The 15,812-nt window shown below is 35.4% G+C and overlaps 2 protein-coding genes across 2 annotated transcripts in view; one reads left to right on the forward strand and one right to left on the reverse strand.

Moving 5' to 3' along the window:
- Positions 1 to 7,265, reverse strand: part of LOC121419395 (protein unc-79 homolog) — a 52,666-nt gene extending 45,401 nt beyond the window's left edge. Inside the window, exons 1-5 of the mRNA XM_041613849.1 lie at positions 6,728 to 7,265; positions 6,030 to 6,150; positions 3,728 to 3,906; positions 2,788 to 2,958; positions 1,757 to 1,846 (exon numbers count right to left, since the gene is read on the reverse strand). Of these exons, the coding sequence (XP_041469783.1) occupies positions 1,757 to 1,846; positions 2,788 to 2,958; positions 3,728 to 3,906; positions 6,030 to 6,150; positions 6,728 to 6,749 (583 nt within the window). The 5' untranslated portion in view covers positions 6,750 to 7,265. The remainder of the gene's footprint in view (positions 1 to 1,756; positions 1,847 to 2,787; positions 2,959 to 3,727; positions 3,907 to 6,029; positions 6,151 to 6,727) is intronic.
- Positions 7,266 to 14,320: 7,055 nt separating this feature from the next.
- Positions 14,321 to 15,812, forward strand: part of LOC121419396 (neuronal acetylcholine receptor subunit alpha-7-like) — a 12,360-nt gene continuing 10,868 nt past the window's right edge. The window contains exon 1 of the mRNA XM_041613850.1: positions 14,321 to 15,037. Within this exon, the coding sequence (XP_041469784.1) occupies positions 14,947 to 15,037 (91 nt within the window). The 5' untranslated portion in view covers positions 14,321 to 14,946. The remainder of the gene's footprint in view (positions 15,038 to 15,812) is intronic.

The following is a 15,812-nucleotide window of genomic DNA, read 5'->3' on the forward strand; positions in this document are numbered from 1 at the left end:
CTAATGTGGTAGAGAAACAAGTTACAAATAATTCCAAGTGTTTCTCAATAAGACATTGTAACACAGAGCAGTTAAGAAATTCTTTTTTTGTGAATACAACGTTGGCCTGGAATCAACTCCCTAACGAAGTTGTCAGCAGTACATCACCAGAGGTGTTTAAAGCCAAGATCGAGGAAAGCCACCTACGTTTCGACTAAACTCATTTGCGCCCTCTCCTAACCCGGTGCATTATACCTAACGGTCCTGCACTGTACTACATCCAGATCCAGAAGTTTGTTACTGGCCCCGATTAATACATGTTGGCATGGTATATGACAAATGACAGAAAAATAAAGACTTATATTTGTTTTCAATTGTATAAATGGTAAGCTGGTTTTAAGGACAATAACTGTAGTTGCAGCTATCAACGATTTCATGAGAAAGCATTTATAATGAAGATCAAATTGTCACTACATCATCATTTATAGATGATATTATATTGGATGGCTCAGAATGAAATACTAGAAATATTCCAAGAAAATATTTCAAGAATTGCAGATGAGTGGAATATAGGGAGTGGAATTATAAAGTTATTATTACCTATCCCAGTATCCCCCCCCCCCCAAAAAAAAAAGGGAAAATGTGATTGCAAGTCATATCACTAATAGCATCATCACTTTCTAAAGTATCTTTGATCAATTGTTGAAATGCGACTTAAATGCAGTTCATTATGATGTCATAGAAAATAATAGTACTCGATCTAATGCTGTGCATCTCATTGCATTAATTTTTGTAAGTGTTTCACGCATTAGCGCATGAGCACTAGACTGTTGAATACGGTCTCATATTGAACAGCAAGTTTTGTACAGGAGCCTATGAGATATTGCTTGTTTTGGGTCCTTTTAGGGATACGTTCTGGTATTGAACAGGCATTTGATGCAGACCAAAATTCATGTTTTTAATCCATCACTTAAACACTATATAAACATAATTACATTTACCTAACTGTGAAAAAAAAATGTAAGCTGGAAAATACCATGGATCAAACATAGTTGGAGACGTTTCGTCTGCAAGCTGCTAGACTTTGTCAGGCACTGAAGAGAGACGATAATTTCATATCAACTCTGAAGGACTATATTAGGGTGTGTTTATGCTTCCATTGCGAGGACAGAATCAGCGATTTCAAACGTTGATTAAAAACGCCGATAGTAAACGTGGTTCTGGGAGTGCTGTTTATGCTTAACTTTTCAGAGCAAATCATGATCTCCAGCTGGCTTCGCATTGTAAAGCGAGGTAAAATTGGGCGTGCCTTTTTTTATTGTTGTTATTACGTGGAGATAACATGGAGCAATACGACTGAAGCATGTACCAAATGACGTCATTTAAACACGTTAACGATCGTGGTTCTGTTTATACTTCCCCAGAAAGCCTGATTCTGGTCAAACGACGTTTACAAATGCACCTTTTGGCGTTTTGAAACAGCGTTTAAATGAAAGTAAGTAAGCATGGACGCAACCGTGTTTTGGACTAATCACGTTTGGAAACGCTGATTCTGGCCTGAAAAGTGGAAGCATAAACACGGCCTTATACTGTCAATGAGGAGGACTTAACAAAGTAGGCCTAGAATAGTGCATTGACTTGGGGGTTTTCAGGGTCAGTCGATCACAAGATCAGCACTCTACAACCACTTATATGGATGAGATGCATCTTAGATATTACACTTGCACGAAAATAGTCTGTTTAAACAAATTTTGTAACTACAATGTTTGTTCTTTACCTTTGTTTTTACAGTGTTGTAAGACAAGCATGATGACAGCAGACATAGACATTGTGGCATAGGTCTCACCTTCCCAGCCCATCACTTCAGCTGTTAAAATAAAACAAAAACATATCGATTAGTTTTATCAAAATTATTACGTTGAAACCTCTGTAAAATCACAAAACCGAGCATAATGACAAGAATCCATGACTTTTCCACAGGAAGCCACGTGGCTCTTTGTGTTGAGAGTGATAAAAGCTTATCTCCAGTCATGGCAGTGAGCAAATATTTGTATAGAATGCATGGTATACAAATAATGAATGTTATATCAGTGCAATGGACAGAATACTTCATGAGGTGAAAGATGAAGTATTCTGTCCATTGCATGAATGAAAAGAACATTCATTATTTGTTTTATACGACACCTAAAAGTAGATCCTTTTTACATTTACAAATTTGAATAGAAGAGCATTCAGTCAGAAGACGGTCTATTGATTGACGCATACATCTAACACACGCACCGCAAACACACAAGTAGCCCCGGTGGTCTTGGCGCACATGCAATGGACAAAATTATATAGATCCAAAATTGCATTGATGATGATTGTAAAATGGGCTGCTCAATATTAAACAGCCAATCAAATGACAAGGATCTATCTTGAAGCGTCATGTAATTTAAAATAATGACCTGTGACTTTTATATAGAAACTTCTGGAATGGTAAAAAAAATGCTGTAATACAATGGAATCTAGACTGTAATCTGACTATGCTGTAAATAACCAACACAGGTATAAGCAGCTGTGGGCAAGTGAATTGCTATTGTATGAAATTATACTCATCAACCCAACTGAATGTCAAGCTTGTTTTACTTGACTAATTTTCTACCACAATTAATAAATGTGTTTAATGTGATTTGTCTCATCATATTGAAGGAGTACTGAATAATATTGCACAGCTTTGTTGCATCATATCTACACAATGCTTAAGACCTTAAATACTACAAGGGGAGTTGCACTAACCCAATCAAAGATGGTTCTTTTGATACTCACTGAGACATATTGGAAGTAATGTAGTACATAGAAGGTCTACTGTCTCTTTCTGCAGTGATGATTGGAATACTGCCAATGTAGATGCCACTGTATGAGGGATGGTGTCAATAGTTTCAGGTTCCAAGAACCATAGAATACATCCAAACAATTGTAAGATTGCTTGACCAAAAGCTGAAACATCAAAATGAAAATAAAGTACATATGTTCATCAACGATATTTATTTATACTCTTAGATTAGTGTGTGTTCATAACATCATATCATCATAATTTACACTGTATGTGAATTCTAGGGTAAATTCTAGGGAAAATTTCTCTTAAAAAAACATTTGATAATAGAAGGTCTGAATAGAAAATCAAATGTATATTCATAACCAATGTTCATTTAGACAATAAATAACCTTTAGTACATGCAGTCCGCATGAGTATGCATGAGTTCACATGAGAAGTGAGATGGAAACTATATTATTTTGGTTTGGTGTGACTGTCTGTTGTGCATAGTGTATTGCTATCCACCAGTCTCGTCCCTCTGATTTACTTCAACTCCACCATCTTCAGAGGGTATGAGGTAAATAGACTAGGGTTGCACAATAATTGTCAAGCAATGTGAAGATATGTTCACAACCCACTTCTTTAAGCTAAGGCTAATAAAAACAAATTAGATGGGAACCAGGATGGATGTCATTCTTCTGATCTGGGAATTTTGTAAGTTGAATTGGGGTGAGGATTTTAAACCATTTCAATGCAGATTTCTAGTTTGGAACATTTTAAGTCCATCATTGTGTACTTTCATCATGAGAGGTGATGTACTAATACAATCTATTCACTGAATTTTCAATGTCACAATATTTCAGTATTTATCATATTGTACAGTCCTAACACTCCTGATGGTTGAACCTCATACACTGTACCAACAAGTCAAGTTATCTCATCATTTCTTACCAAATTGTCCATACTGCACCAATGGTACGATATCAACCAGTCCAACCAGAGTCTCATACAAACCAAGATAGTCTAGGCTTGGGTAGTGAGGGATGCGAAGATTCACTCGCTTTCTTGCTGTTCCAAATTTGGGTTCATCTACAAGAATGTCCACATCTCCTGGGCCTTCTTTGAGTATACTATGGCAATATAGAATGAAAACAGCAACAAACATTTGCTACATCTTTGAACCTGTTGAATTTCTAATATATCCCCAATACTTTTTCAGATCCACATTAAGGTTTTGGCAACTGAAATGAATTCTTACTTCGCCAGTACCTATTATATACCTACATGTACATGAACAAACTAAAATCAGAATGACTCGTAGGCAACAGAATTGTTAATTCCTACTTATTACAAATCTATTTAGCTGGTGATGATATTAAATGGCTCTAATTTGAGAAACATAAACAATGTTACGGGAAAATAACCATATTCTTGATTCTTACTGAATCAAATTTGATTTAGCCTTTTTCATGAAATTTTTCACCTCTCTTCTCATTCATGTGCTAATATAACTTTGCGCAAAAGTCTATGGGAGAGGAGGGCTGAGTAACAGGATTTCATGTTAATGTCTTTATTGGATTAAAATCTAAATTTCTTTGTTTGCCAATAATTTTAGATTAAAATCTAAATTTTAATCTAAATATAGATTTGAATAAAAATTTATCTATTTGCCAATAACATTGAAATGTCATATGTTGCAGGCAACATACTGGTATTTAATGGGATCCAATGTTACCCCAAAGGCATATTAATGTTATATGAAAGCACTAATAATTGACAGCCTGATCTGAACCATTGTATTAGTCAAATTTGGTTTAATAAAATTGATTTTGAGATTTTGGCAAAAATTTTAGGCAGAAATTTATTTTATTTTCTGAGATAAGTGGGGATTTTATTTTTCACGATGATGCCATACAAATTGTTATTAAAATGCATAAATCCTTTTGAAACGTGTCTTCTTTTTGAATAAAGCAAAATAAAAAACAGCTGCACACACTTAATATGTAAATACACGGTCAGCCATACTGTCGGATCTGCACTGCATTGACTTTGCACTTCAAAGAGCGATACAACATGAAATCGCGGTCAGGGGTGTTGTATCCCCTATGTTGTACAGGGAAAATCTAAAACACTCAAACCAAAATTTACAGTAAAAATTTAAATTTATGTAGGTCTTTTGTGATATTTTCATGATTTCATGATTTTGTGTAAAAATAAATGTCAAGCAATTATCTTGGTCTTTCCAACCAATTTATAGTGATGAATATGTTTTAAGGCTGATCAATGTAAATAGTGCGGAAATTATTGTAAAATTTGAAGTTTATTTTTTCTGAAACGGGTTGCACTGTCGTATGTGTAGGGACAGTGATTTTCCGCGATCGAGGAAAACGGACGGAATTCACGGAAAGGGCCTTTTGAAATGGAAAGTGGCATTTCAAACGGAAAATCACGGAAAACGTATTTTCCCTCAAAATACACAGAATATCAACAGAAATTACTCCAAAATCACAACAAAATGAGAATATTAAATGGCCACAAAACCCCAGAAAACACGATCTCACTTTGCTACAATCATGACAATTCACACATCATGACTTCTCTCGACATCAGCACACTCGATTGTACCCCGCGGCCGTACCCGGCCGGCCGGCCGGGTTGAGCTTCATATGCACACATATCGTTCCAACTACACGGTCGTGTGTTGCTGCCCTCTATGTTTGAAGATGTAACAGCACGATATCGTGGTCTTAAAATCCAAGATGGCGGATTACCCAAAGTCGTTGACAGATGATAACGATGTCAAAAAAACCCCAAAATAATTGATGAAATATCATTTCATCGTAAAATAATGCTAATAATGTGAAAGGTGAGGATGTATGCATGCTAAATATGTTCATAAAAATAATTTATGCACTCGCATAGATCCGATTAGAACGGATTCTATTGTGTTGTTGGTACAGTAACAGATACAAATTTTGACCAGTGCGAGTGTACGTGTTTTGATTTTGCTATTCAATGTGTAAACGGAATTGCCACTTTTTTGTGTGTACAAAGTCTATGGGGGAACGGAATTTCCGTTTTCTGACATGCTGAAACGGAATTTGGGATTTTCTCAAACGGAAAAGGCATATTTTTGAAATGGAAAATCACTGTCCCTATATGTGTGATATGACAGTTCAGATTACCACCGACATTTTGTCCAAAACAACATTTCTCAACATTAATCAAAGAATTATGTACTTATGTAACTTACTTTCTCAGTGTATGAATGAAATACTTAAGAGTGTTTGATATATCTATGCCAGTAGGAAGGGGTGCTATATTATACAGGATTCGGTTCTGATAATCCTTTACATTGCGAATCTTTGCAGCAACTGGAAAAGAGAGAGAGCGAGAGAAAAAAAAGAATGACAGGAATATATAGATTTAGATAAAGATAACAATGTTAATCATAGTAGACCTACCAGTAGTATGGTAGTGGATTGTATTACTGAATACTTTTCATGAATTCAATCATATCAAACACAATATTCTCATAAAATAAGGTGTGCGTTCAACAATCACTCAATATAATCTTTTTCTACAGAAATAAACCCAGATCTATAATAATAATAATGATAATAAAAATGATGATGATAATTGAATGACACTTATAATAATAATAATGAATACTAAGAAGAATGGTAAGAATTAAAATCCCAATAATATATGCTGGCAGTATTTTTTTTTTCATTCTTTATATTTGTCGATCATTACATCAGCAGTGAGATGTAAAACTATACCTATCCCTAGACCAAATACTAAAACCAAATCTTGGTTATGCTTCTAACAAAAACAAAATCAGTCATTTTTTGGCTCATGCACAAAATATTTGTAACTAAAAATAAGATGTAGATCTAAGGGAAGTAGAATAGACACCCACAGTCACAGAGGAAGAAATCCTGAACTTACACTGCTCTACTTTTGTTGACATTTTGCCTTGTAGAAAAAATACAATTCGGCTGTATTTAAATTCTCAGAGCTCAATCACTCTCGACTGTTTTCAATACATCGCATCATTGCATACAGTCCAGAGGCGCCTCCATCAACTACACTGCACTGTATACGGTAGTAATTGGACTTTCGTGTGTTGTACGCGCGCTTCAGTGAATCCAGCTAGCTGTTGTACCCTGGTATACCGTTGAACATCAACAATGGCGACATGGACGTAACGTTCCCTAATTGCGAGTGAAATTTTCCAATCCTACTAAATGTTCACATCGAAACAAATACCAGACATATATGGATCTCAGAACAGCTTTCCCTTGAGAATGTCCGATGGATGAGATCAAATGCAGCAACTTGCATTCTAGATTATACCATCTTTCTCTCCTCCGTTACTCCGGTCTCCGTGCACCAGAAATGGCTGCATCCATATTGACCTTGCTTGACCTTTAAAGAGATGCCGATCATCATCCGATCCCACTGCTGGTAGATTACTGTTGAAATTCTTTTCTCCACAAAGTAACATATTCTTTGTGAATTATTATTTCGGTCGTGTAAATGAAAGCCTACTAAAAATACCGATTAAATCTTATTCGAGGAAGAGAATAAAGGGAGGGGTGTTCTTTGCAGATGTTGTGTATTTTTTGCAGTTTCCGGGGCAGTTTCACTGTTTTAGATGATTTAGACGCTTTCGTTCGCCAGTTTGTCATCTTTTGATTTATTTCCCTTTGTTACTTATCATGGACCTACATGTATCCACGGAGGATTATCTACTGTTACTGGGGGTGCTGTGACAATGCTTAGCACCCCCAGTAACAATAGATTAATCCTCTGTGGATAGATCCTGTTAATTATCATGCTAATGTATTTTCAGATGATTTGCGGGATGATTTATTCCGGGGATTTATTCTGTCTCACTCGTTCTTTCTTTTTTTTCCCGCTTACCTTCCTTTTCCTGCATTCTTTCGGTTTTCCATTTTTATGTTTGTTCTTAGTTTTCTTTTCACTTTTCACTTCCCTTTCTTTCTCCCTTTTCTCTTTTTCACGTCCTCCCAGGTGAAATCCGCCAGCGGGGGGGGGGGGGGTCAGCCTGCCCCCTGTTCCCGCCTTTTACGCCACTGTTCATGTGTATTTTACCTGGTTTCTCAGGAATTAAGAAATCGAATAGTTCTAAAAATCTTGAAGTTTGAATCTGTATTCCCGGGAAAATTTATTTCCTTGGATATATTAACTTTTCGTCCAAGGGTCTGACTACACGTTTCAAAGTGCAGGCTATACTTTCAGTAAAAAATAAATAAAGCAAAGTAAATGAATGAATAGATAAATATAATATAGTATTCATTTTCCGTATAAAAAAACACACAAAAAATACAAAACGGATGGATAGCCCATATTCAGTTTAGTCGACACTATACTGACTATACTGTTCTTCCATGGGGTCCATAAATAATAAATGAATGAATTAACAGATAAATAAATTATGAATAAATAAATAAAAATAGATAAATGAATAAATAAATAACTAAATGAAAGAATAAATAATAAGATACATAAATAAATGAATAGATAAGTGAATAAAATAATGAAAGAATAAATAAATAAAAATAGATAAATAGACAAATAATGAATTAATAAATAAATAAATGAATAAATAAATAAATAAGTTAGTATATAAATAAATAAAGTGTGCACTAAAACGATTTCAGTTCGGGACGGCAACAGACCAAAGGTCCTCATGACAAATTATTTTTCTCTTTATTATTTCCTTTCTCTGTTTTTCTTGTCACCTTTCTTGTTTTTAGCCCATCACATCATAATCTCTCTGTGTAAAGCCTGAATGAATAACATGGTCTAGAAATTTATCACTGTGAAAATGATCTTTCGATTAGTCAACGGTTCGTGCACCCCAACATTTGACTCAGAGTTTTGACGTAATATAACTTTGGAAGTGCATTTAGAATCCAGGGACTCGACCATGGTTTATGCATGCATAGTTCTGACCAATGATTTTATAGGAATTCTTAAGCTATTGTGTTTAAAAATGGAAGGGCTGATACTGATTATAAGATTTAGTAATCATTATAGTGTATCTCTGTTGAATGCCACATCTAAGCGGATAAATAAGATCACCCTATAAAGTTTTCCTTTTGGGGAAGTATTCTTTTCTCCTCTCTTCTCTTCTTTAAAACAATTTTATACAGAAAATTATTATATGGACAAATGCTAAACCGTGGAGGTAGAATAGATCGACAGTTTCATCCTGCAAAAATCTATAAAAAACAATGCCTCCAATGACAAAGAAATAAGAAAAATATATGACATACAAAAAGGGTTTGGGTTGCCAAAAGAAGGGCGGGGTTGGAGTGGTCGCTCGAATCCCCTGAGTTTGGTAGCGGCCTTATGGGTATATAGGCCTAAAAGTGTATACAGCATGATTTTATACAAAAAATGGCGTTAGTCCAGAAGTCCACAAGAGATGAATTGATATCTAGCGTGAGAATGGACGTAAAATGGTATCATTCTTTTTATCGATGATGAGCAGATGTCTGTTGAAAGTTAAATTGATATGAATCGCGTGAGAGTGGTAAAGAAATGACATTCAAATCATCAACTGTCATTCAGGTATATCCGATAAAAAAATTAATGGAGCATCCCGATATTTCGTCCTCTCTCCATTCTCTCACTCATCCTCTCTATAACTCTCACTCTCTCAATCATTATTATAATAAGTTGTCCCCTCCCCCTTCACATCATTCCCTCATGAAACCAGATGGTGTTGTTAATCTAAAGGATAATTGTTTTTTACCAATATGAAGCTTTGTAATAGATGAATGTAACATGCAAACCAATTTCGTACAAAGTAAATGATTACAGGAAGGTACCGAGTAAAGAAACATTACAACATTTGAATAAGAGTAATCAGATCTGTAATAAGGTTTCATCACGGAATCAGGGACGATTTTGTTTCTCTCGCATGGAGACCTTAGCAATAAATCAAAACTGATTAATGGCAAGGTCGTGTTAAGAGGATTGAGGTATTTAATGTCACAGGAGAAGAGTGATTAGGGGAGATGTCCTAGATGTGAATTAAACTTTGAGATTACGTGGGATCAGATTTAGACTACTTAACGCGTTAAGTGAATTTAAAGGAAGAATTGATATTGGTATATGTGTGTCGTTTTTTCATTATGGCAGGAGATTAACAATAATATGAAACATAAAACTGATACATTAAAGTATCGAAAACATTGGATCTTTATTTTCTACTTGAATGTAGAATATAAATGTATATTTCAAATATTTTGCTGATTGAATGATTATTTTTGGTTTCAAATGAATGGAATACAATGTCATGTACATTAAAAAATTGAAAAGAAACCATTACCAGTTTCATGAATCTAGGTCAAATGTTATTAGTTTGTTTTAAAGTTCACACAACCCTAGATTACACATTTATTTTCTGTATATGATATGAACGAGTACAGGGTGAAATGGAAAAAAAAAATCACACACCTGATAAATGATATTTGTATAGCTCAGGTATCCAACTTGTTAGATGCTCAAGGCTCTCTTATAATTACCCCGGCTTAGCTAGTCTACCGATTCTGGTGCTAACAGCTTTTTTTGATATACCTCCTTAGCTACCTGTACCCATTTACCTCTCCTGGGTTGAGTGCAGCACAATGTGGGTAAACTCTTGCTGAAAGAAAACACGCCATGGCTGGGAATCGAATCGACGTCCTTCAGATTGAAAACCGAGATTTCTAACCATTAGACCACGGCGGTGTTAGCCTATAACGCCAAACCGGTGTCGATTCAAAACCTATCTGATGTGGAGCGATCATAGAGATGTATACTAATCTAGTAATACAACTCCATGGGAGCGATACAGATACCAAGCTTGTGTTAAATTAACACCGGCGCAAGTAGGGATGATGGGGGAGCAAAATGACACGTTTTTTTTTCATTTCAAACTTCTGACAAACAGCTCCTGAAAGTAAAAGGAACCACATTTTATGTTTGATTTCTCGTTGGAAAAGCGACAAGGGTGAAAAAAATCAAGCAATCCAATTGAATTGCCTTGGTAAAGTGTAATTATACTCACGTTTCTATAGGAACACAGCAAAGACTGCGGTACCGGTGTACATATAGAGGACCACACCAGTTATTTTACACCGGTGTGGAATTGACAGTGTTAGTTTAGCACCTATAGGTGTTATTACAACGCCTTTGGTTGTTACATGTACAGTCTTTGGTGTTATATTCAATCTCTAGGGTGTAATTTTAACACCAGAGGGTGTGGTCCTCTATTAACAACAACTGGTGTCAGTTTTAACACCAGTTTTTACAGAGAAGTTGCAGCGGGGCTTCTCAGGCTTCCGTAGCGCTTTTGTTTTATAGCCGATTTTGGTAGGACTACTTTTTTATTAATGATCCTCTCACTTTGCTCATCATTTTCAGGCTGATTCTCTTTATGGGTTTTGGTTTCCTTTAACGCCTCACAGCTTTTATCAGGCAGTGGTACAATCACCCATTTGAACTTATATCATTTTTTTTTTCATTTTTCTCTCTATTTAATTGTTTGTGGCACTGTTAGCTCCAGGATGTGCCTCCAGTGCTTGGTTCGTTATTCGAGAAATTTATCACGTCGGTCATCCATTCAACACATGGGTAGGGTGTAGCACATTAAGGGACAGTTTCTTGCTGGATGGTAATTACACTACTACTGTGAGAAGACAACATGATAAATGATATATCAAATATAACCTCGGTTTAAATCTAAATAAATTACAAAATAAGAAGAATAAACAGTTTTGTGAAAGAAATCATTTTATTTCATGATCCAAATTCACAATAACCCAGAGATTTCTGGTATGTCATATTCATTTATTATTTTATTCATTATTCATGCCGAATTTTACTTTGTCACGTGAAATATTTTACTTTTACAAGCTGAGCAAGCAAACGACATCATAATAATTTCTATGCATTATGATTCATCACTTAAATCCACCCAATGCTTTTATCATTATGTAATGATGTTTGTCATCTCGCTTCCTAGATATTAATGATAATGGATATCCAGTTACTCACATAAGACTGCTGCCTGAAACCGCCGTTAATTTAGATTCTACGAGTAAGCGTAGCAAACGAGAACTTCTCCTTTGCGAAAATAATCGAATATTTTTATCTAATTTAGAAAGTCATAGCACGTATTTCACAAAGTACATTATTTACCACATCCTTTTCTATTCCATTGTGTTCTGGAATATCGAATTGAAATATGTTTATTTTTTTGATGTAAAACGTTTTCATCAAAATATTCAAACTGCCATTTTTATCTTCTCCATCCCTTATACATCTTCTTACATTTTTTACTGCTACTATAGGGCCTACTTCATCTGTATCATTTTGGCCTCTGACATATTATACTTTTTGTTACCTCTGATATTATTGTTAACCTTTAAACAAAACCATCCCTTTTCTTGCTCAATACAATACAATACGACACACAGTGCTTTTTCATCGGTTTCAACATAGGTCCATGGTTTCAATGACTACCTCCAATATGTTACATGGAGTGGTCCCGGAGTAGAGCAAGACACCTTCATATTTCAGGCCTGAGGCATTATTTCTGTTGAAAGACGGGTAAATATCAAGGCAGGAAGCAAAGGTATTCATTTCCTCTATAAATGTAGGAAATGATGAAAAAAAAACTTTGGTTCTACCGACAACAAATAAAAGTGTAAAAAAAGAACAAAACGGAATAACAAAAGTAATGTTGTGTTGGGATCGTTCATTTCAAATTGGGAGCATTAATGATGACACAGGAATGTTCCATGTACAATTTAATCAAGAATCTTTATTAATAATCGATCCCCAGCAGTATCACATATAGAGTTGTGAAGAATATTATAATGTCAATGTAGATCTTAACTCTGTGATGATCTCAACTATTATCTAACCCTCAACTATGGAAGCTTAAAAGTGCCACCGAGATGTTGAGATAATTATATCGGGAAGTCGACATCTTGATAGCAAAAGATAAGATGACGAGATCCCAGATCTCATCATGCCGACATCTTTTAGAAGAGAATTTATTATGAGATGACAAGATCCCGAATCTCATCATGTCAACATATTTTAGAAGAGATGATGAGATGACAAGATCCCGGATCTCATCATGTCAACATCTTTAAGAAGAGATGATGAGATGACAAGATCCTGGATCTCATCATGTCAACATCTTTAAGAAGAGATGATGAGATGGCAAGATCCTGGATCTCATCATGTTGACATCTTGTAGAAGAGATGATGAGATTACAAGATCCGGGATCTCATCATGTTGACATCTTGTAGAAGAGATGATGAGATGACAAGATCCCGGATCTCATCATGTTGACATCTTGTAGAAGAGATGATGAGATGACAAGATCCCGGATCTCATCATGTTGACATCTTGTAGAAGAGATGATGAGATGACAAGATCTCGGATCTCATCATGTCAACATCTTTTAGAAGAGATGATGAGATGACATGATCCCGGAACTCATCATGTCAACATCTTTTAGAAGAGATGATGAGATGACAAGATCTCGGATCTCATCATGTTGACATCTTGTAGAAGAGATGATCAGATGACAAGATCTTGGATCTCGTCATGTCTACATCCAGTGGAAGAGATGATCAGATGTCATGATCTCGTAACTCGTCATGTCTACACCTTTAAGAAGAGATGATTAGATGACATGATCATGGATCGAAGATGTTGTCATCTGACCATTTCTTCTAAAAGATGTCGACATGACGAGATCCGGGATCTTGTCATCTCATCATCTCTTCTAAAAGATGTCAACATGATGAGATCCGGGATCTTGTCATCTCAACATCTCTTCTAAAAGATGTCAACATGATGAGATCCGGGATCTTGTCATTTTATCATCTCTTCTAAAAAATGTTGACATGATGAACTCAACAGTTGGGTGTACACCCAATATATAATCAAGCTTCAACACGAATTATAATCCAAGGGATTGGGTGTAGGACAAAAGGGGGTGGGGTTAATTATTGGAAAGGGGATGGCACTTCTTTGTTCTCTGATTAGGGGTTGTTTGAAACTATTAACAATAAGGGTTTTATTGGCTTGGATTAAATTAATGAATAAAGGTTCTTAGAAGGAGTATGGACATCAAAGGGATGGTTCTAAGTGGGGTATATACATTATGCGGTCTAGACTATGTATGTAGTGATTTTTACAATCACTTCATGACAGTAAGTATACACCAAAAACCTTTGCTCCAGTCTAGAAAATGAATGATATATTTTTGTTTATATATTTCAATATTTCATTTTTATTCATTTATTCATTTAATCATTCATTTTAATTTATCATTATTATCAGTATTGTCGTTTGGAGGGGTGGAAATAAAAATAAATTTAGTTTGTGAAGATTTATGAAAGACCCAGTGGGCAAGGTTTATACAACAGTAATCGTCATTCTGAAGAATATTGATTTTTTTTGTCTTCGCTTTTTCAAAATAGCGCATAGCATCGTTCGGCTTTCTCCCAGATTTTGCCTCATCGTCACGCATATGGACAGAGTTGCAGGGAATATACACCCATTCGTATTCTGAATCATGCCTTTTTTTTTTACCAAGTTGTGTTTGCTACCTTTCAATATACACTGAACGGGAAAATGGAATGTGAGAAAAATAGTATGTGCATGCTGTTGAACTATATAGTGAACAATTTTCTTTCTGAAATATCTTGTTTTATGTCAGCTTTCACTTATATCAATCACATTACTGGACTTTTGGTGTACACAGTCATGGTTATGAGTGTCATCCCTGACAAGTACTTCATTAGGAACATGCCATTATATATGACGAGCTGCTTATTCGTGAGAGCTAAGAGAATGTGAGCAAATACTACTGGTTCAATTTGTGGATTCGCGCGCTTGAAAGCAAATACAATCCACACTGACACAAAGCTATACGAGCAGTCGACTGAGCATGCGTATCAAATCTTGGTCGACGTAACTCCAGAGATAATCTTTTTAGCTTCACTTAAACTGCAGGTGCAGAGGTACTTTGATATGGTATCCATGAATTTCTCTTATTTACGCCTTAGTAGTTGATAAGTGTGAACTGTGAGTCTCTCAAGCGATTTTCGACTCAATCTGTAGAATGATCACAACATCCTCGTTCTTCATCATGGTGGTGCGTCGCAATGTGATATTAACGCTATTAATCACCAGTCTAGCCGCTCATATCAGTGGTAAGTGCGCTTCATCAAAGTTATTGTGATTGGCCGAAAATGTCCATTACCTTATTCCATTTATAGTTTCAGAAAAGCATGGTCTGCAATATCATTTTTATTGATCATCAATCATTTCTAAAACTTGGCTGCCAATAAAAAGATGTCATTTGAATTGACTGAATCTGTACGGGTTAAAGATATGCATGTCAGAATAAAATTTTGTTAGTAAATTAAGAGGCTGTTATAGGAGGAGATTAAAATTTTGTTAATTCGATCAAGTACCATTGCAGAAAGAAGTCTGTCTATATCATCATAGTTCAGAAATGACAGTCGAGAAAGATTAGAAAGATATTTAGAAGGGCTAGAATTGAATGGTTTAGTGAATCGAGTGATTTATGAATATTATCTATCTGCCTTACACTCTAAAAACTGATGCTAAGTGAATATTATTTTGGAAGGTTTGAGGATTGACAATTAACCTTGTCTAAATATGGTTCGACCCAACATTTAAATTTAAAGATTCAGCTTTATGCATGATTTGATGTAGAAAATTTGAAAGGTTGTCACCCCTCTAACGATTCATTCATTTCTGATTTAATTTCAGTTTTTAGTGTGTAGAAACCATAAAAATGATATCTATAAGGGAGGGGGTGGGGCTGTGACGTCGTTGAATATTCCCCATGTTTCTATGAATTCTACAGTCGACTTGCAAGAGGTTGATTGACCTCTTTGGCCTGTTGTTCTATTGGCCAAGGATATTTACCAGCATATAATTATGATGTTGGACATTGTA

This window comes from Lytechinus variegatus, chromosome 7 (genome assembly GCF_018143015.1).
Source record: "Lytechinus variegatus isolate NC3 chromosome 7, Lvar_3.0, whole genome shotgun sequence".
NCBI classification, from domain to species: Eukaryota; Metazoa; Echinodermata; class Echinoidea; order Temnopleuroida; family Toxopneustidae; genus Lytechinus; species Lytechinus variegatus.